Genomic DNA, 25,361 nt, shown 5'->3' with positions numbered 1-25,361 from the left:
GGATGCTCCACCCCTTTGCACCCATGGAATGGAATTGAAACGGGAAGCTAACGCTTCTGACCTGTATGAAGTGCATGTGTGAGCGTGCTCTTTACAGTACCTGTGTGACCTCCTGGTGTCCCTGGGCCTCCATCCTCCTCTGTTCCTCCACATCCAGGTTGAACTCCTGCAGCTCCAGACGCTCCACGTCTGGCAGCTCCTCGTTCTCACGCATCAGCTCCTGGACCTGCACGCCACAGGGAACATACTGTATCAACCGCTTGATCCTCAGTATCCCTATTCTGGGGCCAACATCAACCAAACTTAGGCAATCTACAAGCTCACATGATTGAAACATAGGAAAGTATAGTTCAGACATGAGTCAGCTCTGTTCACAAACAATATCACTTACAGCACCTTTATGTCAGCATAATGTATGCTAGACTGTTAGAATTATGTGCTGACAATTTATTTGACCTTATTTAGTGATTATGTTGTCCATTGTTATGTGCTACAAACAGTGGGTAGCAACAAGTCAACAAACAATGAGTGAGTTTGTGTGAATAGGAAGCATTTTGAGTCAGATTCAATAAATAAACACACAGCGTTAATGTCAATGTTTTGATTAACCAACATCTGTTGGTGATCCCACTGAACTGTTAGGCTTGATTTATGCTTAGTTGCGCGCAGGTGTCATCCACAGGAATTAGCAGCTCTACAAGCTCACGTGAGCTTGTAGATCTGCTATTTTCGGTGCACGACAACGGCGTCCAACCAAGTATGAATCAGGCTTCAGCGGACTCATGCCTATAGTGAATGTTCATGCAGTTCATTTAGTCTTTTTCATTGAGTTTTAATAGCAAATTTAAATGCTAATTTAAATGTGTGTTTTATGTGTTGTACAATATGTACTGTATACATCTTGTCTTACTCGGATGATCTAGTTCAATAAAGGTCAAATAAAATAAATACAGCTCACTTACCGTGTCACGCAATTCTTTGATATTTTTCCTCAAATCTTCCTTTATCGGAGAATACTGCAGGCTTTCTGCCTTGGCAACCTGTGGAGCCGTGATGCAAGAACAGAAAAAAACAACTGTAACTAAACGAAGAAAGACTAGAGAAATTATTGAAAAAACAATATGCAAGAATGATAATAACACTAGAACACCTTTCTTTTTATTGTGTACATTTGTTCTAGACATGTACATACTATGCATACAGATTATGCTATGTAAATCTTTTGATTATTTGACCCGTTTCTATCCTGTGTTTGAGAGATGGAGAGAGAGACACAGAGAAAGCAAAATGGCCCGTTTCTCCTGATCTTACTCTGTTTCTATCCTCTCACTTCTCACGAAAAAGAAAAACCCTACAAAGAAATGATTTCCCCTGTCACGATTATGACATTTTACGATTAATTGTCGCTCACATAATTGCGTTTAACGATTTAAGTGTGTATTTGTCGTTGAACATTGGAACATTATGAATACATTTCTGTTGGCTTTTAGGCTTCGTAAACAAAAGGTGCACAGGGCGGACAAATAACTTACATAATTTAATAACAAAAAAAAACATGAATAGTGGAAATAGCCGATCTGCAAGCTCAAAACGCATCATGCCGCGAATATCTCAAATATTTGCGATTAGGCGATTATGTAATAATTGTGACAGGCCTACGTATGATGTGATGTGACAATAAAGCTGATTATTATTTTGTTTGTTGGACTTATACGCAGTTTATGTATTATATTTATTTTTCATCACACAGCCCTGTTTGGACATTCTCCTTGTGTCTCATGATTTGAGGATTTGAGCTCAGTGTTTTCCCATGAAGTTGACTCCCGATGAGCAGGTTGGTGCCTTGCATGGTTTCCTCCACCATCGGTGTATGAATGTGTGTGTAAATGGGTGAATGTAATGCACAATCTATGTAAAGCGCTTTGGATAAAAGCGCTATATAAAAAATGCACCATTTACCATAACTGACAACGTATGCACTCCTGCTAATTGCTCAACACTTTGGCGCCTTTACACAAACAACAACACGTCTATGGTATGTGAACTGACACTTAAATTAGGTATGAGTTATACAGTTGTACGTGATATATTTTACGGCTCAGTTTAAAGACTATATAAGACAAGTGTGTACAGTTAATTGGCCCAGACGTGATGCGACTTGAGTAAAAGAGATAAAGTGATCACGAATCACTTGAGACTGTTTGCATGGCCTACAGCAACGTTAATGATGGCTTAAGGAGTATCTAAGCCCTTTTTCCCAGAACACTGACTGTGAACAAGGTGGGACACAACACAAAGAGTGCCACGCCTTTTAGTGTACATACCGTATACATTTACACACCTTTTGTGGATACACAATCATACACGGTGTTATCAACAAGCTTCGTCAGGTGACAAGGTAGCCAACATATACTGTATATTATCGCTGTCGTCGGTTGGAAAGCTTGTATGTCCAAAACCGTTATAATGGAAACAATAACCTGTGTTCCAATGGATCCAAAATAGTTATTATTTAGTCACAAGCTCATACTTGCTCATACTTTTCATCAGTGGTGGAAAAGGTACTCTAATGTTTTACTTAAAGGTAGGGTAAGTGATTTTCTTTGGTCAAAATAAGTGTTAAATAGCTCTATATTCTGATAGTACTCATTTCTATAGAGTGTTTGTTCAGTAACACGAGTCTCCATGTCTCTCCAGCTCTGTATTAAACAGAAAATGCATTTTCAGGTCAGGATACCAATTTTATCCAATCAGGATAGAGAACTCAGACAGGATACAGATTAAACAAGTGAAATTGGAAGTGATGACACAAAGAAATAAGCTGAACAAATTTGAACTGGAACACTGTGAGCTTGTAGATCGGCTATTTTCAAATGGCCGAAATGTACAGTATATAGGGCTGAAGTGGTTACTGTATGTTTTGTAATAATAATCTAAATCTACAAAGAAAAAGTAACTAAAGTTTTCAAATAATTATAGTGGAGTGAAAGTAGAATATTTGCCTCTGAGATATAGTGGAGTAAAACTAAAAGTACTGAAATTTTAAAGTAAAAAAAATCAAATTTGTACTTCAGTACAGTACTTGAGTACATGTACTTAGTTACTTTCCACCACTGCTTTTCAATCAATATTTATAAAACCCCACAGACACCCTGAAGCACTTTCAACCTGGCATCCCTGATTTGGGCATGTTTGTCATTATATTGAAGGCGATAATTGATATTTTGAATCGGTTTTAAAAGTAGCAATAAATTAGTGTTCAGAGACACGCTCTGCGGTCGATTTTCCCACACGATGTTGAGTAATGAGAAATCAAGGTGCTGCAAAGTGCAAGAATACTGTATGTGCCAACATCAACACAGCTGCTATCAGAACCAGGCACTGAGTGAACACGTTAAAAGGTCATGTTAATGTTTCCTCTAGTAGCGCTAGACTACACTGCAAATATGAGTCACACACATACAGTAGTCTGCCACCAACCAACGCTACTGTATTCATTCATTCATCACTGACCGCCTGCTGCTGACGCTCCAGCCAGGTGGGATCTGAAGTCTCCTGGTCTGTCACGTCCACACACTCTGGTCTATGGTGGGCCTGTGGAGAGAAACGCATTCACACGCACGCACGCACGCACGCACGCACGCACGCACGCACGCACGCACGCACGCACGCACGCACGCACGCACGCACGCACGCACGCACGCACGCACGCATGCACGCACGCACGCACGCACGCACGCACGCACGCACGCACACGCACACGCACACGCACACGCACACACACACACACACACACACACACACACACAAATCTTGGCAAAATGTTAACCACTTAAACCTAATAGTCTTAGTGAAACGGACCTGATTTGCAACTGTACTTGGAGCGTTTTACCCCCCTGTCTACACAAAATCTCTTGGCCAAAAAAAGCCAATCTACAAGCCGTGAGCTTTTAGATCTGCTATTTTTTTTGCTATTGTTATTTTAGCTATTGCTATTATTGTTGCCCCCAATAGACATGCTGGGGTTCAAGTGGTAAATAAATCTTATCTTATTTTACCTTAGCGCTAGGTATACTCCTGGTTGCTTGTTTTTGCAGAAAATGCACTTAAGACTTCTGGTGATTAGTAGTTTCGTTCCCTACCTATGTTGTTGAATGCACTTATTGTAAGTCGCTTTGGATAAAAGCGTCTGCTAAATGACTGTAATGTAATGTAATGTAATGTGGGTCCCTGGTACAAACTCTTTTCAAATGGGGGTCTGCGGCCAAAATACATTAATATGGGGGGGGGGGGGGTATATCAATTTGTTTGAGAACGAGTGATCTACGTACGCTACTGTAATATCAATCTAAATGTTTGATGATAAACAGAGGAATGTAGAACACTGGTTCCCAGTGAATCTACAAGCTTGTAGAGCTTGTAGATTGGCTTGTAGATTGGTTATTTTCACTACTTCTTACACATTTGTTTTCAAATTTATGAAATTCTTTAATTTCATTTATGAAATTCTTTAGAAAAATCATTGAATGTATGTCTAATTTATGAACATATTTGCTTTTTTGAAAAATATTTTGAAGCAAAAAATAAAGAGATATGTCTTTACTCGTGACCCATAAAAATGTGTGCACGACCCACAAATGGGTCCCGACCCACTGTTTGGGAAACAGTGATGTAGAGTATTTCAAGGGTAACATTATATACCTGCTCATGTTGTTGTGTGTGTGCAGAGGTGAACAGGGGCTCCAGTCTGCAGGTGGACAACTGACTGAGAACACTGTTCTCTACCTTCACATCACTCTCCAGTAGATGGAACACAGACTGGCTAGACGGCGTAGCTTTGTCCCCTTTGCAAACACCTGAAGCTTTTACTCTGCATCAAACAGCAAAAACATATTATATATGATTATAGAACATTGGACTGTCAAATAGCTCAATATTCAAATAGCAATCATTGCTATAGTTCAGTAACAGCCTAACAGGGGAGGGTCTCCCTGTCTCACCAGTGAGTAAAATAAGATGTTCTCCTTTAGAGACACATGCAGTGTGAGCAACAGTGCCCTCTAGTGTTCAGTGCTCTGCACCATAACAATGGCATTAACTCATTGACTGCCAGAGTTAAAACATCATCTATAGCTGCCCTTGCCAGCGATTCCGAGCGTTTTTACTAACCATTGAAAAATGTAAAACACCACACACTCGTCAACTCATCATTGGCAGTGTGGGCCAACTAGTGGCAGTCAATGAGTTCTTTATTTTTATTTTTTTATAAAGTTGATAAATATGTCGGTCATTTATTTGTACATTTAGGTTATTTTGTCACATTTGCCATGTGCAACTTTAAAGCCTAAAAGCGAGAACAGAATAATAATATGTTTTATCATTATGTTCCCAGTGTTCAACGAAACAAAAACGCAATTAAATCGCTAAACGCAATGTTTTGTGCGACAATTAATCGTCACGTAAAATTTCATAAACGTGACAGCCCTACTGCTTATTTACTAGGGCTGTTAAGACAGTGGTTCCCAACTTTATTTTCCCCTTGGAGCCCCTGCTTCTTACATCTGGCAAAAGCACATGCAAGCACAGACGCACGCACACATGCACGTGTTTCTTCACACATGTTAACCACTTAAGCCCTATATCCTATCCAGATACTTCTTGTATGACGAAGAGAAAATAGCCCATCTACAGGCTGTGTGAGCTTGTAGATCAGATATCTATATATTTTTTTTAACTTAAACAAAAATGTAAACTGTCGTTGACTATTTTTGACAACATAATGATGACCCAAAAATGCAAGTTATGATTTTGTGCAACGTATACAATGTGAAACAGACAAGGTCTCATGCCTCATTTTGTCATCACTGTTTGCTATTATTACTATCAGAATTCAGAGCTATTTAACTATTCAACAAAGAAATGTCACTTACAGCACCTTTAAAGCAGTGGTTCTCAAGGTGGACCCAAAATCAGTTTATCCACTTCAACAATAGCAGATATACAAGCTTGTAGATCCGCTATTACATATCATTTTGGAGGTCCTTGACATGAAAAAGTTTGAGAACCACTGATATAGCAACATTCTGTTAGGATTCAGAAGACATTTTGTAGAACCGGAACCTCAGGCCTTAATGGGTTAAGGGATATGTTTTTACCTGAGCTTGGTGCAGACCAGGGAGCCATCACCACAGCCTGCTGTGAGCAGTGTCTGGCTGTCAGCGGAAAAGGAAACTCTCCGAATGCCGCCCAGACGGCGTGAATGACACTGAACCTCAACGTATCGCTCCTGCACACAGCAACAGATGAAACATTGTGTGCATCTCATGGGTTAAAGCTAAATAAAATATCTCACGACTGAAGAATAATGTGCGAGCGCTGTTTCCTAAATAATTAACACAATGTGTAAAATTATGATGTTTTAGTAATATTGTTCCTGCTATTCTACATAATAATAATAATAATAATAATAAATTTTATTTGTAACGCACTTTATATTTGAAGCAAATCTCAAAGTGCTACAGGATTAAAAAACATAAAAAGAAAGAGAAAACAACAATAAAAAAGTAAAACAGTGAAATGAATAAAATTCAGATCAAGTCAGCAGGCACAGTAGAAGTTTAAAATAAAAATAAATAATCTCTGTCTATGCAAATGCCTTGTTAAAAAGGAAGGTTTTTAGGCCCTTTTTAAAAATGTCAATCGACTGTGGTGCTCTCAGATGGTCCGGGAGGGCATTCCATAGTCGAGGAGCAGCTGAGCAGAAGGCCCGATCCCCCATGGTGCGGAGATTTGTTGTGCGGGGCTCCAGTACGTTTGAGTTTCTGGAGCGGAGTGAGCGGGTGGAGCGGGTGGAGTTCGGGGGTTTGATGAGTTCCTTTAGGTAGGAGGGGGCATTGCTGTAGATGCACTGATGAGTGAGGAGGGAGACCTTGTATTCAATTCTGACGGAGATGGGGAGCCAGTGTAGTGAATGGAGGATGGGTGTGATGTGTTCGTATTTCCGCACTCTCATCAGGATCCTAGCAGCACTGTTCTGGATGTACTGGAGCTTCTGGATGCTCTTGCTAGGGATCCCGATGAGAAGTGCGTTGCAGTAGTCAAGCCTTGAGGAGACAAAGGCGTGGATGAGTTTTTCGGCATCTGGCAGAGTGAGTGTGGGGCGGAGTCTGGCTATATTTCGGAGGTGGAAAAATGAGGTTTTACAGAGGTGTTTGATATGGGAATCGAAAGTCAGGTGGGGGTCCATTTTAACACCGAGGTTGGTGACTACGGGTGAGAGGGAAAGGATCTGGCTGGAGAAAGTGATGCTAGTTATTGGGGATGATTTGACCTGGTGTGGGGTGCCGATTAGAATGGCCTCTGTTTTTGTGCTGTTTAGCTGTAGAAAATTTTGAATCATCCACGCCTTTATCTCCTCAAGGCAGGTGGTCAGTGTGGATGATGGTGTTGAAGGTGGTGACGGCAAGGAGGCAGAGTGGATTGGGTTGGTCCTGATGTACAGTTGGGTGTCATCAGCGTAGCAGTGGTAGGAGATCCCATGCCGGCTGATGACACGACCAAGGGGGAGTATGTAGAGTGTGAAGAGGGTGGGGCCGAGAACAGAACCTTGGGGGACGCCACAGGTGACAGGCTGTGTCCGGGAACTTGCACCTCCCAGGGAGACACGCTCGGTTCTGTCTGTGAGGTAGGAGGTGAACCAGTGTAGTGCGGAGTCGGAGAGTCCTATGGTGGAGTGAAGACGGTTGAGGAGAATATTGTGGTCGACTGTATCGAAAGCCGCCGAGAGGTCCAGACATACTGTCAACCAGGTGAAGAAATCACAGATTGAGGCTTTAACCTTTGCTTTTATGAAATATTCGAGACCATTAGGGTTTTATGGAAGACGCTTCTGAACATATTGCTAGTTTGACCACTTTAAATGCTCTAATCTTAAAATAATAACCGAAAATAGCCTATCTACAAGCTCTCGCGTCGCAGACGCATTGAGAGACGTTGAGACGCATTGAGACTTTGAGAGACGCATTGAGAGCTTCCATTGCTTCCAACATGCTTCCATTGAAGACATGCTGACTTCTATGGAATCCAAATGAAATCAGACGTGACAACTGAGAACTTTAATCCATGTACATCTACTACAATATATTTTGTTATAGCTGCTTAGCCTGTTAACTTGGTGACTCATTACAACATTTCATTTTGTAATAGTTGAATTGTGTTATTATCTATTAATAATGATCAAATAATGTTTAGTACAGCACAGCATTGCCTCAGACAACTATTGCCTTATTGCCATTACTGATTATCTTAATTGTATTTATACATGGCTTCTATTATGTGGACATTACTGTACTTGTAGCAAAGCCACCACTGCAGCATGTGACAAAATCTTTGAATCTCGAATTGAACTATTATTGGATTTGACAGACAGACAGACAGACAGACAGACAGACAGACAGACAGACAGACAGACAGACAGACAGACAGACAGACCATGTCAGACAGGTACTGTAGATAATCACACCTTTATTTTAGCTGACATTCATGTAAGCTCTTACCAAAGAGGTGCTCTCCCAGACGCGCAGCAGACCGTCTCGGCCCCCAGAGGCGAGCCATGAGAGGTGGGGTGACAGGACAAGAGAGACGGGACCCAGAGGATGGCCCTTCACTTCCTGCACTGGTCTCAGCTGCACCTCCCTATGACTGGAGAGAGGACCTTTATCCTGGGCAGAGAGGTCAGCATGATATGAGGTCAATATATATATATTTTTTTATAGTGCTTAAGTGTTTAAACTGTTCCTCATTTTGCTGGGGACCCCTGGGTGGGTCCTCGGACCCCACTTTGAGAACCCCTTGCATTAAAGATCACAAGATAGCAGATGGATAGATAGACCCTCACCTGAGGCAGTATGAATTTCTGAACAGTTTTCCTCTGGTGACAGTATGCAAAGAACTCATTCATTCCCAGGACACAGGACTGTAGTGCAGGAGTTACTTTGTATGTGGACCCCTGTAGGATGTCATTAGATAGACAGCCAAACCGGTCTACACACCCTGGTCCTGAAAATCATAGATGCTACAATTTAGGCATTTAGCAGAGGCTCAAATGAACCAGAGCAACTTACAAGTGTGAAATCAGAATAAGCAGAGTAAGCATGAACTCTAGTCAATAAAGTAAATATCTACATAAGGAGTGCAGAGAGAACATTGTAGTGCAAAAAATAAAATAAAACTAGGATAGGTCTACCAAGTAAACAATGAACCTAGCATATGTCTAAACAACATGCTATCTAATTTGAAACTATAGGAAACCAGGTAAACCATGAACCTAGCAAAGTTTTCAAATAAATGTAGTGAGGTAAAAAGTACAATATTTGCCTAAATGTTTCATTATTTTGTATCAATGTACTTTAACGGGTACTGTACTGTCCCTCACGGGAAACAATACCAGCAGTGTACCAAAAACAATACAAGCAGCGTACCAGTAAGGTCCTTTACAGGCAGGGTGAGCACTGTGACCAGGCTGCCCTCATGCACTTTGTCCTTCAGTCCGATGCACAGTGCCAGCACTTTAACCTGGCTGCTGTCCCTAACGTACTGGGTGGAAAGTTGCAAAATCGACCCGGAAACAACTGTGAAGAAATAGAGAACGCAGCGAGAGTGAGAGAGTGCAGTCTTGTGCTGTCCAATTTTTTTGGGGCGGTGTAGTATACACCCTATAAGTGGGGTTGGGACACCTCATTAGTACACCCTTCGCTGTACTGTAATTGGCTCATAATTAGTACACCCCTAGCATTAGTACACCCCTAGCTGTACTGTGATTGGCTGACTCTATTGGCTGACTCTATTCAGCACTGTGATTGGCTAGCGAGACACATGATGAAATGAATAACCTATAAATAGGACTATGCACTTAAAAAAACACTTTTTTTTAAAGTGAGCTTCCATCACTGTGATGACCACTGTGATGACCACACCGCCCACTTCACACTGGGTGTGATTTTTAATACACAATTATGGTAAAGATTGTGCTACGATTGACAATTTACTGCAGACGCTCTAATTCAGAGCAACGTACAAGTGTTTATTGAACTCTAGTCAATAAACAAGGTAAATAATCACATAAATAGAGTGCAGAGATAACTGTGTTCTAGAAGCTTCAAAGAGACTAGTATACCTGGGAAGAACCTAGGATCTGTCTAAACATGCTATCTAAATAACATTCTGTACATTTCAAACTATAGGATACCAGGTAAACAATGAACCTAGCATCTGTCTAAATACTGTAACATGCTATCTAAATCGCATTCTTAACATTTGGGGTCAATCTAAGAAACAAAACATAAGAACAAGTGACCAAGATACACTATATCTGCCAAATAGCCATATCTTAGTCAGTCGCAAGAGGGGGTACAGGGCAGGCCAGGGAGAGTGAAGTGAGAGTGAAGAGGGGGTGGTGAGGTGGAGTCTGAAGTGTTCTAGTAGGAGTTACTGTGGTACAATCATTTGAAACTGTCTTGAAATGTTTTCAGGCTTGGTCACAATTCTGTGCACCAAAAAAGACTTGTGCTTGTGCTGTATCGAAAGGGGATCCCTTTCCATTAGTAGTTTAACCATTTAGACCTGAGGCCAATTTAAAAAACGCCTTCTAAATCTAAATCTAAAGTTTTCTGAAAAACTATTATTATTTATTCAGAAATTACAAAAGAATTATGTTGCTACAGTATATACTGTACATAGCAACTGGGATAAGCATAAAGCAAAGCAATTAAGAAAAAAATGTAAACCGTTAATACAAAATATCTACCTGTGTATCCTATGACAGAAAATGTCTTTGATGGCTTTGGATCCAGTAGATAGACACGTGCATCCGAGGCACCTGTGAGAAGGTAGTTCCCTCCTTGATCGAAACTGCAATGCAGAAACACAGAAACACACGCACGCACGCACACACACACACACACACACACACACACACACACACACACACACACACACACACACACACACACACACACACACACACACACACACACACACACACACACACACACACACACACACACACACACACACACACACACACACACACACACACACACAATAAGCCTCTCCGACCTACTACTACTACTAATACTACTACTAATGATGGAAACCAAGGGACTTGACTTCAAACGAAAAAAGATAAAATGCCTTTATTCCATTGGCAAGTGCTGTAAATAGAACATGATTAAAACATTTACTTGAAAGACTAGAATATACAGTCATTTGAGCCAGCATCTGGAATAAACTGTAGACATGGTGGCACATGGGACCATGGCCTCCAAGAAAGTGGGATAATGACTGTGAACCCAAAAATAGTGACCGGCTGCTGACATGTCAGGATAGTAGTTAGATTTACTCTGTGCAGGCTGCCTGGCTGCCCTCTGTGCACTGGTATTTTTCAACATTCAGTTGGCTGTAACTCACTATATTTTTATATTATATATAGAGCTTGCCAATGAAATAAAGCCATTTTATGTTTTTTCCACTTGAACTAGAGTGAGTGCCTTGGCTTCTCTCATTCCATGAGTATGAATTTGATTTCAGAGCTGTCTGAAAGGAATTTGAATTACAGTAGGCTATGTTCTTGATGATGAATTGAATTACCTGACCACACACACAACTCGACGCTGTTGCGTGCCAAAAATAGCCAATCTACAAGTTCACAACGCAACACATCGCGTCTACTTCATCGTGTGACGGAATATAAATCGTCCGTCATTGACCAAATAAGACCGGGAAAGCCTATACGTTGTTATACCTTTAAAACCGGGAAAGCATCTGTGTCATTTTAGATGTTGCTATGTACATAGCAACAGGGTTATAATTTTTTCTGAAAACTTAGTTTAGAGTTTAGAAGGCGTTTTTCAAATCGGCCTCAGGTCTAAATGGGTTGATAATGAATGTAACACAAATCATATTCAAAATACAGATATAAATGTAAAATGTCCACTTGCAGCAGTTGGTTCACAGGCCTGTCGTAGAGGTGAACCTTGTGAACCAGGCGAGGATGCTCCTTCTTGATCAGGTCAATAAAGAGGACATGTCCTGATGCTGTCCCCACGGCTGTGTACTGTGCAACAGGACAGCAAGCCACACTTGTCACCTAAACACACACAGAAAGACAGACACTTCTATACAGCCATTCATTTTAACCATTTAAACCCTCTATACTTAGTTGAGTGGACTCGACTCTGTAGGTGATCCATGCTTTTTTCACCTCTACACCAAATCTCTTCGCCAGTCTACAAATGGCCGATCTCAAGCTCACAACGCAACCTGTTGTGAGCTTGTAGATTGACTATTTCGGGCGAATTTTCCCCCCAGAATAGAGATACTAGGGTTCAAGTGGTTAATACATTCCTTTGTCTAATTCATTTTTCATATCAGGGTCCATTATCTATTCGGCATTTGAGCCCCGGACCACCATTTGATGAGATTTAGACTCTAAGACCCAACATTTTGTTGTCTTTGCATAAGATTTTGTCCACAATTACATGCTGTATTGATGTTGGTACCATAGGAGAAATAATAATAGGCAAACGTTGATCAAAATAACAATTCTTTATTTAAGTAATGCAGATGTTTAACAATAATTTAACTTTACAGGTCCATTTGGTTTCATTTTACGCTCTCAAGAGTTAAAGATCTAATAAGGGTCCACTTGGTTACCAACTCTCCATCATTTAGCTTAGGACCACCTGGAACCACTGGTGGTGCCCGGACCACTGGTTGAGAACCACCAGTCTAATTCATGTTCCTGTCATTTTAGCTTCTTGTTACAAACTGTATGTTGTGAATCCCACCTTAGCTTGAATATCTAGGGAGCCAATGCAGGAGCCATCTGTAGACCACAGCTGCAGTTCTCCCGAATCTCTCACTGACTGAAAGCCACAGAAAGAAAACACAAGCGTGTAATGAGCTAAATCAAAGACAATCACGAGATTCAGTGCTATGAAATTCTTGTAGACTTCTTGCCATACCACACAAATGGTGTCATTGTCCGTGTGCAATGAAACTCCTGCCACAAAGTTGCCATTGAGAACATCAAGGACCTTGACCACTTTGTCCAGCTGGGTCGGTTTGTACCTGTAGATTCTCCCCTGAAATAAAAGGAGGTGAAATCACACTTATATACATATACATATACATATCGTTGCTGTCCGGCAGAAACCAGCTAACTCAATTTTTCCGCTTTTGCATTTTTTTTCCATAAATCAGTGCTATTGAACACCCTTTACGTCTGTGTGTTGATTCAAAAAATATTGAACCAATGAAAAGTATTAAAAAGTGCTTCTGAAACGCGTAAGTGTTCGTTTGTGTGCCAATGAAAAAAGTGGAAATGTGAGTATTTTGTCCTCCACTGATTTGAAATTTTGGATGTGCTACCTTTTGGGGATTTTTGTATTCCTACTTGTTATATGTATACTGGATTTTGGGTCTAGCACTCCACTGGGAAAACCCTTTGTTGATGCGCAACCTCTTTACTTATTTATCTAGATCAAGTGCTCACCTTATTGGAGGCTAAAAGTAATGTTTCATAGTCAGGAGAGTATTTGAGCGTTGCAGCAGGCTCCTCCAGCTCCCATGTTTGACTGATCTCCATTTCAACTCCTTGGACGTGCAGACGGTGGATCACATTCTCCTGTAAACAGTGATGGAAGAAGTACTCACACGTTTTACTTAATATCAATACTTCAATGTAGATAATACTCTGTTACAAGTAGAAGTCCCGTATTCAAAATGTACTTGAGTAAAAGTACATAAGTATCAGCACCAAAAGTAAAAGTACTCATTGTGCAGAATGTCAAATTTCACAAGTTCAAAAGGTAAATAGGAAAATAGCTTATCTACAAGCTTGTAGATCTGCTATTTTCAAATAGCTGAAATATATACGGCTGAAGTGGTTCGTGTGTTTTGTAATAATAACCAAGATCTACAAAGTAACTAGTAACTAAAGTTTTCATATAATTGCAGTGGAGTAAAAGTACAACATTTTCCTCTGAGATGTAGTGGGGTAGAAGTAAAAGTATTGAAAATTGTAAATACTGAAGAAAGCAAAAATACCTCATGTACTTAGTTACTTTACACCACTGCCTGTAAATAGTGACATACAGTATATCGGTACACAGTAATACTGCAAATATGACCTTCTGGAAGCAGAGAGTTCAAGCGAGTAGCTATAAATGCATACCTTTCCTGCAACTATCAATCCATCCCTGTGAAGGACTAAGCTTTCAAAGCAGCTGTTTCTTAGTTCAGGAATGGCATCCACAGCTGAATTGGCGAAGAAAAACTGATTAATGAAATTAGTTGGGGGGAAAAAACAGAAATTTTCAGTTCTATTTCAAGTTCAATTTTTTCTCCATACTTTCCCAAAATAAACTCAGTCAACCAGGTAATGCTTATGATAAATAGCGCAAAAGTGGCAAATGTAATTTTACTCTTTGTTAGTTTGTTGTATTTTAAGTTATATTTTTATTGATCTGCATTTAACCCATCCCAACTATTGGGAGCAGTGGGCAGGTACTGTACCAGCACCTTCTAATCTAAGGTCAGCTAAATTTTCTAATATAGCATCAAAGTCATTTTAACCACTTTAACCCTATTCGATACTTTGGCTATTTTTGGAAATTTGTGATTATTGTTGAAGAATTTTTAAAATCTTATCTTATGGTTGTCCCTGACACAAAATCTTTTCAGTTGGGTTTCCACAGAAAAATACATATAAATGTGGGGGTCCTTGATATGTAAATGATTTGGAACCACTGTACTACTGTATTGTATATTGTGATAAATTCAGGCATGCATGAGTTTTCAGATAGCAGACAGAAGCAGGCATGATGTGATTTGCGTGTGTGCGTGCGTGGCCTCCTGTACCTGTGGGGTTGAAGAGGACTGAAGCACAAGGGCTGGCTGGGTCTACAAGCAACAGAAAGCCTTCCTTACAGCCAACATACAGCTGTGAGCTGGCTGTCCAGCAGAGGGCAGTAGGAGTCACTCTTGCTCTGGTGCAATACTGTGGCTGTGAAACAGTTGGGATGATGGGTCAATTTACACCTGTGTTTTTATACATAAGCGCTGACAAAACATATAAATAGTTTGGGATTTGGATTTTAGCGGAAGAACACTATACTGAAACACACAATTCTAAAAGCTAGTGGTTATTTTATATTGATAGTCTTTTTTATTAGAAAAAGAGTAATGACTCTGAGGAAGATATCGTAGACATCGAAATGTAAGTCACCCTTGCTAGCACCTTTAAAATAATCTTTTTCATTACTTTGTAAACGTAAAATAAGGACAGTACCACAAAGTCATCTGCGTTGTCTCCCGTCAGCCCTGAGATGGCTGACACAGGCATCTGAGGACCCATGTAGGTTAGTCTGTCACTGACAGTGTGCGAAGGGATCACTTCTTTATCAACCAGGGACCCATCAGAACCTGGTAAATCTATCACACTGTACAAACACAAATAACTCAATTGCTTCAATTATGTAGCCTGGCATAGAGTACAGAAGTCCTGATGTCACTCGTTCATCCCCTGGTTCGTAAAGTAATTTCACTATGGAGAATAACATTGGGTCATCTTAGAATCGTCTCTTTCTTTTTTTAGGCATTTAGTCCATGAGCCAGAGCCCCAAAATTGAGCCAGATATTGAATATTCCCTCGTTAAAAACCTTTGACTCCAACATCTTAACAAAATGAAATAAGAATGTTCACTCTGGCTTTGTCCAATGTTCCAATGTTGATTCTGGAAAGTTATACAAATTCGGGCATATTTTCGTAATGCCTAATTTGCATATTTAAATATACAATTTCAGAAAACTTGTAATACGATAAATCATTGTCTTCATGTAAGTAATCATCTCAGGAAGTTTCATTTTGATAACTCTTTTTTAAATGTTGTCATTTTTTCACCTGTCATGTACGTAGGCCTATGGGGAAAATTTCAAAATGTGTGATAACCATGAAAAAGCTAGTCCTGTGGAAAGGTTATCATATATTTATTCACTCGTATTGACCCTATGAACAATTTAATGTATGGTTTTGCCCACTCTTTCGATAATGAAATCTTGTCTGGCTCATGGACTATATCCAATGTGCATTACATTCACACACACATTCACACACCGACGGCGGAGGAAACCATACAGGGCACCAACCTGCTCACCGGGAGCAGTTAGGGATTCTGTGTCTTGCTCAAGGACACTTTCACAAACCCATGGGGAGCCGGGGATAAAACCGGGATCCTTCTGATTACCAAGAGACAGCTCTACCTCCTGAGCCACTGCCACCCCACACTCAGACCGAATGCAATTGGAACCAAATGGACCCACCCGTAAGGGTCCATTTGTACACTCACTGAGTTAAATTAAAACTCTGGATTTTACTGTGCATAGAGAGAAATATTCAGAGTAGATTGAGATGTGAAGGTATACTGTAGTGTACCTTCACATACAGTATGCAGTGCAACATGTTACCTTTTTTGCATGATATGGAAGCCGTCACTCTTTTCAATGTTCCACACAGTGACGGATGCAGAACCCAGAGCACAGATCTGTAGCCAGTTCATAGGGTTGAACACCAATGAAATAACATCCTGCCCAGATTGGGGTTGCGAACAGATTCGCTCTGCATTTTCCCAATTCCTGCAATACATACAGTAGTTGTATAGTTTACATGTTAATAATATGCCTAGACGAGTAAAGAAAATACTTTAAAGTTATCTTTTGGGACGTACCACACGGTTATAGTATGGTCTGGAAAAGAGGCGTAGCAGGCCAAATAAGGACCACTGTCACTTAAAGCCAGAGAGGTGTAGTCCAGCTGTGCTGTTCCTAGAAAAAATTTCAACAAAATCCATAAAAACACAACTTTAGCATGCAGTTTTCTGAGGAAAATATGACTGCTCTAATGGGCTGATATTCAGTGGTGGAAAGTAACTAAATACATTTACTCAAGTATTGTACTTAAGTACAATTATGAGGTACTTTTACTTTACTTGTCTACTTCCATTTTCAATACCTCAGGCTTTTAATCCTCTACATCTCGGAGCCAAGTATTGTACTAGTACTCCACTACAAATGTTTACTAATGTAGTTACAAGAAACCTTGTAGATTTGTATTATTATTATAAAACATAATCAATTAGCCTACCAATTAAGCCCCAACTCGTACTTTGACTATTCAAAAATAGCTGCTCTGCAAGCTCACACCACATGCATTGCTTGTAGATCGTATATTAAGTATTATTTTGATGCCATTACTTTTGTACTTTTACTCAAGTAAAATTTTGAATATGGGACCTTTACTTGTAATAGAGTGTTTCTACTATATGCTATTGCTTGCTACTTGTACTTAGTAAAATATCAGAGTACTTTCTATAATGCCTCACCTTTTAGTTCATTCTTCAGTCCAAGTTGGGGGTAGGCGTACACATATATAGATGGTTTTAACTTATGTTCAGAGAATGCCAGTATTCTACTATGACCATTAGCTGCCAGAGCTCCAATGCCTCTGCCAGGACCCTGAAGCACCCTGCTCACTTTGGTCTCTGTGTTCAGGAATACTATGAAATTCCCACTCACATAACACACTGTGTCCTTGTCAATAAACTCAACATGCTGCTTTGTAAACCCCTGTGCCCACCTGCAAAGTAAAGAAGTTATGGAATATTAGTGGTATCCTAACCGTAAGAGTGGGCACCTAAAAGTTAGAGGACAAGAAATAAAAAATAATTGCTCCTCATTGACTTACAATGTATGGTGAAACAGCTCTCAAAGCCACTCTTTTAGATCAATTTTTAATCAATGGAGCAACCATTTTTGATTTCTTACCCATCTTTGGAGTTACATCATGGCAAGGTAAACTACACAACCGAAAATTCTACCAAAGTGTTCTTGCCCTTTAATACATTTGCTTTTTTGTTTCCTAAATGTAAAAAAAAAAGAAAAGAAAAAATTTGGAAAATGGTCTTAAGTATAATGTAAAGTAAAATATAGTAATGTAAAGTAGTACATGATGATTCGAACATGCTTGAACATTTGACATTGAAGGCCTCATATTTCAACAATTGCTAGTCATGGGCATAAACAAGAAGTTGAAGGGACACTTGTTGATGATTACAAGCAGCTGTATAAGAAGGTATGCCTTAATTAGAAGCGTTGGCCTTCACGCATACATACCTGACTTCTAACTCCCCAACTTCTTCCATTTAAAAAAAAAGGTTTTACTTTACTTAATAATTATACAATTTCATTGCACGAAAGAACAAAATGACACTTTCTACACACAAGCGAGCAGCAGTCGGGGTTGTGAAGCATGGTTGTGTAGTCGTGTATCCTTGACAACCGGCGTTGCCAGGTTTTGTGAAAGAAACAAGCAACCAGGTCTATGAAAACAACCCCAAAAGAAGCACTTTAAACCTAAACACATCGGCTATTTGAAAATAGCAGATCTACAAACTCACAACGCATCAACGCGTTGTGAGCTTGTAGATCTTCTATTTCTAAAATAATCTTGAAAAAATATATATATATCTTTAAACATTTTAATAAGACAAATCAATGTTGTATGTGGTCCTGACTCGATCCCTGGCATAACATATTTTCAGATGGGGGTCTCTGCAGACAATTACATATTAATTTAGGTGTCTTTGACATGAAAATGTTGGAAAACCACTGGTTTAAACAACCCCCGAAATAAGCCCAAAATAAACAACTACACTTTGGAAACAAGCCCAAAAAATGCAACCGCCAATATTTACAAGCAACTTTACAGAAAAACAAGCCGAAAGTGGCTTATAATAAGCGGACATGGACATGGCAACCCTGCTTGACTTTTCCTCCGAGGTGGAAAGACTGGTGATGCGAGGTTACTGCTTGACAACCACCAGAGCCGTAGGCCCGTATAAGAGAGTTATGACACTAGCGTTGACTCCCTTCGGAAGAATGGAATGCAGAAGTGCTCTGTCTCTCTCAATGAGATAGTTCCAATGTTTGGAACTAGACGTTACTCTCTCCTCTACACACTCTGAAAACCACAACATGCTTTAAGGAACCGCCCCATTCTTCTACGTAGCCTCTACGTCACAACTAGGTGGATGACGAACCCGCCCATAGGCCCCGCCCTTAGGGACCCACCGCCTTTCGCCCATTGGCTGCTACTTCATCCAACACGCCCACTATGGGGTGGGTAATGTCATGCGCAAACATAGAAGATGTACAAGCTCACAACGCGTCAAGATGTAATGCAATGTGAGCTTGTAGATCTGCTATTTTCGTGCAGGACGCAACTGATTGTGTAACAGGCTTTTAAAACCGTTGCACTTGCAGCCACATTGCTTTTGTTGAGTGTCCGTCCGTCCGTTTTGAACTTGCAACCGTCCTTACCAATAAAACTTAATATAATTAGGATATATATAATATTATAACCTACATTCCACAATGGCAACACAGAAATCGTTCGCCAAAGGTAATAGACTTTATACAATATCATTATTGCTAGCCCTAGAATGTCTGTGATATGACATACATTTCATGTATTCCAGATAAATGTAATATATCTAAATCACAGCCATTCTTGGTGGAATTTTTTTGCAAGCTGCAGTCCAACCATCGACTTCTTCACCTATAAAAAAGATGCAAGCTTATACTGCGAGATTACAATTCTATTATTGCCATTATTCATCTTTATAATGCACCCGGTTATATAGACTTCCTGCTGAAAATGAGCTCTGAATGTGATCTGAAGATTCTTTGTTCTGTCACATGATCTATTCTGTACATATTGTTCCTATATTAGCTGTAGTATACAACCCTCGTAGACGTATTTATGATTCTGACGTTTTCAATCTACGAGAGTTGTCGGGTTCACGCCCCATGGAGACATGGACTTTCTGCACTATGGCCAGCAGATACTGCAAACGTGTACAAATTGAAAATAAAGGTGCTTACCCCCAAGCCCCAAATGTTAACTGACTCTACGTGGTAGTAGTTTAATGTCATAATCCATATCTTTCAATAAAGAAGTGTTTTAATGCCGTCCATGGCCGAACGCCATTTTTTCACTCGTTTACTTCCTGTTTACATTTAGTGTAATTCCGGGTTTCACCGGATGCGCCCCGTCACTACCGCCCATTGGGAACTTCCGACAGAATCGGCCACAGACTGCATTAAAACACTTCTTTATTGAAAGATATGGATTATTACATTAAACTACTACCGCGTAGAGTCAGTTAACATTTGGGGCTTGGGGGTAAGCACCTTTATTTTCAATGTGTACACGTTTGGAGTATCTGCTGGGCATAGTGCAGAAAGTCCATGTCTCCATGGGGCGTGAACCCTACAACTCTCGTAGATTTAAAACGTCAGAATCATAAATACGTCTACGAGGGTTGTATACTAACGTCAGAATCATAAATACGTCTACGAGGGTTGTATACTACAGCTATTCCTACATATGAAGTCATAAGTTAACACAAGGTGGAGGTGGATTAATCATTACAATGCATCACAATCATTTCAATGCTTTCCATTTCCTTGTCAGGATTAGTAACGCCCTGTCTGCCTTTCAAGTGTTGTGTCTGTCATCATAACAGTCATATGACTCAGTACTTGTGACATTTTGCAAAGTCATGGTGATTTTGCACTCAATTTTGTTTTAGCTTTGGCTAGATTATGGCTGCTTATTTGACTAGAAATGAATACAAATCAAAAGCACTGAATTAAATGCTTTCGTTTTATGGATTAAATGCAGAATGCTCTGTGGTGTATTCCTGATGTTAATAGAGTGACCCTTCATGGATTAAAATGTCAACCACCCTGACATTCATTGTGCATAAAGCAGTGGTTTTCATTTCAAAGGGGTCCTTGTAGTTGTAGGGGTTCCAGGGCCTCAGCAAAATTCATACAACATTGCAGTTTAACCACCTAACCCTATTGTATACTTTACTCACTAGCCTATTGAAACATCTTGATCTTGATCTACAAGCTCACAACATGTCATGATGATGCGATGCGTTGTGAGCTTGAAAAGAAATTATAATTAGAAAATAAATATCACAAATCTTCTTCTCTGTGCCAAGGAGGGGTCCCTCCTTGGCACAAAATATGTTTAGGTGGGGTCCGCGGCCAAATATACATACATTTTTGGGATCCTTGACATGAAAATGATTGAGAACCACTAGCATAAAGCTCCATATTTTCCTACTAGAAGGTGTGTAATGTGGGCATGTGTTTGTGTGTTTTTCAGGTAGCGCTGCCCCAGGCCCAGTGCCTAAAGGTCACATCAGACTGTACAGCATGAGATTCTGTCCCTTTGCCCAGAGGACCAGATTAGTGCTCCACGCCAAAGGAATCAAGTGAGAAACATTCAATTCAATATTTTTTATATCGTTGCTGTCTGGCAGAAACCTCCTATCTCTATACCAGTATTACATTTTTTTGTGTTTTATTTTTGTAAATTAACGCCCTACTTGATCATACTACAGCGTCACACTAAAGTATCAAAAGTAGCAGATCTACAAGCTTAAAAAGTGGTGCGAAGCGGCCCGTTTCGAGCTTGTAGATCTGCTATTTTTTTATTTGAATCCTGAAAAGTAACAGTTTTGGACATGTGAGGTTTTTTATATAGTTGTATCATGTACAGCGGTGGTTCTTAAAGTGGGTTCCTTGAGGGGTTTCCAAATGGACCCTTATAGACCTGTAACTCTGAGAGTTATGGAAGTCCTTGAAATGAAAACGTTTGAGAACCGCTGTATTAAAAGGATGCTGTACCACACAGTACAGTATGTTGAAATGTGTGTACCCAGTACCTAGTTCTAATTTTTGTATTTATTTGTCAGGCATGAGACCATCAACGTCAATCTGAAGGATAAACCTGAATGGTTCCTGGAAAAGAACCCACTTGGCCTGGTTCCAACTCTGGAGACAGGTAGTGGTCAGGTGATCTATGAGTCTCCAATCACCTGTGAGTACCTGGATGAAGTCTACTCTGGAACTAAACTGCTGCCCGCCGATCCTTTTGAGAAAGCTCAGCAGAAGATGATGCTGGAACATTTCTCCAAGGTACATGTTATTAGCAAAATAAAGAAAAGACAAGATTATGTAACTTAATTCCTGCCTCTATCTCAAAACTACACAGTGACAGTAAGATCCTCAGTTGTAACCACTTGAACCCACGTGTACCTATTCTGGGGCAAACATTCAGCAAAAATAGCAGATGTACAAGCTCATAACACGTCGCAACATTGTGAGCTTGTAGATTGGCCATTTTCAGCAAAGAGATTCGGTGTAGAGGCAGGGCCGGATTACCCATAGGCCGTAGGGGGCGAGTGCCCTCACTGCCCTGGGGCAACAGCCAATGGGGGCACAAAAAATAAAATAAAAAATAAGAATGAAATAACATAACCCTAACCCTAAAACCGAAATAAAGTAACCAAAAACCGAAAAGAAACTAACAAAATTCAGCCAAAAAACAAAAATTTTCGCGCGAGTGCATGATTTCTGTGCCTGCGCGCTTTGCGCGCGGCCGACCTCCCCAAGCCTCAAGCCATATCTCCGCCCCAGGGAGCAAGGGGGGCACTTCAACTTGAGGTCGCCCTGGGGCACCACATAGTGCTAATCCGGCCCTGTGTAGAGGGAAATGCTAGGGGAGTGTAGAAATGGAGGTCAATTTTGTTCGATTTGTACACTCTCAGTTAAATGAACACTTACATTTTACACTTACAGTGTGTACACATAATCAATTTCCCATGTATTTTGTGCTCACAGGTAACACCATACTTCTACAAGATCCCAATGGGCAGAAAGAATGGTGAGGATGTAACTGCACTGGAAGACGAACTGAAAGAAAAGTTTTCCAAGTTAAACGAGGCAAGTGTTTTCTTTTTTTTAAGAAAATTGAATCTTGGATCTCAAGATCCACATGGGAACAGGAGGCATCACCATGGCAGCTTGTGATGGACATTTTCATTAATAATTCGTTTTTGCCAGGGACAAAATAATCATCTTACCAAAAACACAGTGGCCTAGCCCTAAATGTATACTAATGGACTCCTAATGTGTCATAGGGTCTATTCCAATGTGCTGCACATTTTAGAACAATAGTACGTCTGCATTAACTACTGAGTGGATAAGGATAATTCCTTTTAACAGGTCGTTCATGAAAGTCCTTGCGGTCTTGTTTCCAATGAGAACCTGTGAGTAATTGGGGTTAAGAGTCTTACTCAGGGACAAATTTCATATCATCGGCACATATGCTGGGATAGCCTGGAATCGAACCTGGGGCAACCAGGGCCCCTAGGTTCCCTAGGCGGGCTCACTAACCACTCAGCTATGGCCGCCCCTAGTGCAATAGGCCTACTAAAATTTTAGGCCTACTAAAAAAAAATCAAAATAAAAAATGTGCCACAGGACATATTTGTCAGTGTACGGACATGTTGATGACCCTTGCATGGGAACGGTGTGGCTCCACTGTGAAAGAAGGAAAAGACAATTTTGGGTTTACTAGTTGACATTCCCCAGATGTTTTACTACTACTGTACATGACAGAACTGTTTATACCGTGGAAAATAAAATGTGTTTGTTTTTCAGGTCTTAGTCAAAAACCAAACTAAATTCTACGCTGGTGATTCCATCTCGATGATCGATTACATGATGTGGCCGTGGTTTGAGAGGCTGGAGTTGTTCGAACTGAAGCAGTAAGTATTTGTTGTTCTTGAAACGGACATTATTTTTTACCACTTAAAAAACCCTATTGTCCGGGGTCTCACATGGCAGTGTTGGAAAGTAACTAAGTACATTTACTCAAATACTGTACTTAAGTAGAATTTTGAGGTATTTTTTACTTTACTTGAGTATGTGCATTTTCACTTCACAAAAATGATTTGACAACTTTAGTCACAAGTGACTTTGTAGATATAGATTATTATTGCAAAATATACATTGACCAATTAAGCCCTATTTTAAACTTTGGCTATTCGAAAACAGCCGATCTACAAGCTCACTACGTGTTGTGATGCAACACGTTGTGAGCTTCCGATCTGCTGTTTTCGAAGATTCGATTTTGACCAATTTTGAAAAGTTATGGAAAGAATATAATTCTGCATAATGACTACTTTTGGTACTATAAAGTATATTTTGATGCCAATGCTTATGTAATTTAATTCAAGTAAAGTATCGAATTCAGAACTTTTACTTGAACATTCTGGTATTGCTACTTTTACTTAAAAAAAAGTAAAAAAAGTAATGTTGATTATATTGAATTTTCTATGTTTTCAGTTGTCTGGATGGAACTCCAGAACTGAATAAGTGGAGAGAACGCATGTTTGAGGATGCTACTGTCAAAGCCACCATGCTTACTGTGGACACTTACAAGGCTTTCTATAAGACTTACATGGAAGGGAAACCTGACTATGATTATGGCCTGTAGATGAGAGCAACTTTTTACAAATTACTTTTGTCTGCTATGAATCATTTTGTTTCTGTAATTTCTTTACATTTCAATAATGCTATAAAGAGGTTGTAATTTGTCTGAGGGACACCTCAGAATTACAAGGAATTGGTGGTAGACAGGGGTCATCGCCATGCTGGCTTGCGGTGGACATACAATTGAGCGGACAATAATATGACCAGAAACCCATAAAGAGCTATAGCCTTAAATTACCTTTACAGGCGTGTAACTCTGGGAGTTACCCTATGGGTTCATTTGGTTCCATTTGTGCACTCTCAGAGTTATGGGGTCCTTGAAAATAAAAAGTTAGAGAACCACTCACTGTCCTAGTGAGTGGACTCCTAATGTGTCATAGTAAATCAGTGTCTTACATATTCTGAAGAAAACCTGGAGACTGACATTCAGTAATTGCGTCTTCAAATTAAATCAATTTGACTACATTATAAAGTTACTGTATATGGCATGCAAAAAAACTAAATTTGCAACGGACAAGGCCAAGTCTTGCCACCTCCGTGTAGAACATGGGGATATGCTAATGATGTAATTTGAGGTTTATGTTAGTGTTGTATTTTCAACATCCAGATTTTTCATGTTTTTTTTTTACAGTTGAATTTGAAGTGGATGTACCTTTATACAATAAAGACTACATGTGTGTCATGTGATGGCACCATGACTTCACTAAAGTTGATACTGCTTTCTTACTGTGCTTAAACCACTTAAACCCCAGCATGCCTATTCTGGGGGAACAATCGTCAAAATGAGCTTGTAGATCGGCCATCTTTGGCGAAGAGATTTGGTTTAGATGGAAAAAAGTGGTCCAAGGACAAATCAAGTCTGTTTTACTAAGAATGGAGGTGGTTAAATC

General features: G+C 40.0%; 2 protein-coding genes across 2 annotated transcripts in view; one reads left to right on the top strand and one right to left on the bottom strand.

Moving 5' to 3' along the window:
• Positions 1-18,368, bottom strand: part of cfap43 (cilia and flagella associated protein 43) — a 41,457-nt gene extending 23,089 nt beyond the window's left edge. The window contains exons 1-19 of the mRNA XM_080449572.1: positions 18,229-18,368; positions 17,439-17,692; positions 16,785-16,881; positions 16,525-16,692; positions 15,350-15,500; positions 14,920-15,064; positions 14,234-14,316; positions 13,553-13,684; positions 13,023-13,142; positions 12,846-12,923; positions 11,993-12,145; positions 10,313-10,325; positions 9,480-9,629; positions 8,556-8,713; positions 6,156-6,286; positions 4,702-4,870; positions 3,514-3,594; positions 963-1,040; positions 101-226 (exon numbers count right to left, since the gene is read on the bottom strand). Coding sequence (XP_080305698.1) covers positions 101-226; positions 963-1,040; positions 3,514-3,594; positions 4,702-4,870; positions 6,156-6,286; positions 8,556-8,713; positions 9,480-9,629; positions 10,313-10,325; positions 11,993-12,145; positions 12,846-12,923; positions 13,023-13,142; positions 13,553-13,684; positions 14,234-14,316; positions 14,920-15,064; positions 15,350-15,500; positions 16,525-16,692; positions 16,785-16,881; positions 17,439-17,692; positions 18,229-18,257 — 2,316 coding nt within the window. The 5' untranslated portion in view covers positions 18,258-18,368. The remainder of the gene's footprint in view (positions 1-100; positions 227-962; positions 1,041-3,513; positions 3,595-4,701; positions 4,871-6,155; positions 6,287-8,555; positions 8,714-9,479; positions 9,630-10,312; positions 10,326-11,992; positions 12,146-12,845; positions 12,924-13,022; positions 13,143-13,552; positions 13,685-14,233; positions 14,317-14,919; positions 15,065-15,349; positions 15,501-16,524; positions 16,693-16,784; positions 16,882-17,438; positions 17,693-18,228) is intronic.
• A 1,007-nt stretch (positions 18,369-19,375) lies between these two features.
• On the top strand, positions 19,376-25,179 carry LOC308100770 (glutathione S-transferase omega-1-like). The gene is made up of 6 exons (XM_080449872.1): positions 19,376-19,516; positions 21,296-21,404; positions 21,888-22,110; positions 22,816-22,917; positions 23,638-23,744; positions 24,325-25,179. Exons 1-6 carry the CDS (start codon positions 19,489-19,491, stop codon positions 24,473-24,475), a joined length of 720 nt encoding a protein of 239 aa, XP_080305998.1. The 5' UTR covers positions 19,376-19,488; the 3' UTR covers positions 24,476-25,179.
• The last annotated feature ends 182 nt before the right edge of the window (positions 25,180-25,361 follow it).

This window comes from Gymnoscopelus braueri (genome assembly GCF_963280865.1).
Source record: "Gymnoscopelus braueri genome assembly, chromosome: 14".
NCBI classification, from domain to species: Eukaryota; Metazoa; Chordata; class Actinopteri; order Myctophiformes; family Myctophidae; genus Gymnoscopelus; species Gymnoscopelus braueri.
Note: the sequence above shows the minus strand (reverse complement) of the source record. Positions and strands in the feature narration are given on the sequence as shown.

Coding starts and splice junctions, on each gene's coding strand:
- LOC308100770 (XM_080449872.1), top strand. CDS start 19,489: ATGGCAACACAGAAATCGTTCGCCAAAG. Junction 22,111..22,815: donor TGCTGGAACATTTCTCCAAG/GTACATGTTATT, acceptor TTGTGCTCACAG/GTAACACCATACTTCTACAA. Junction 22,918..23,637: donor AGTTTTCCAAGTTAAACGAG/GCAAGTGTTTTC, acceptor TTTGTTTTTCAG/GTCTTAGTCAAAAACCAAAC.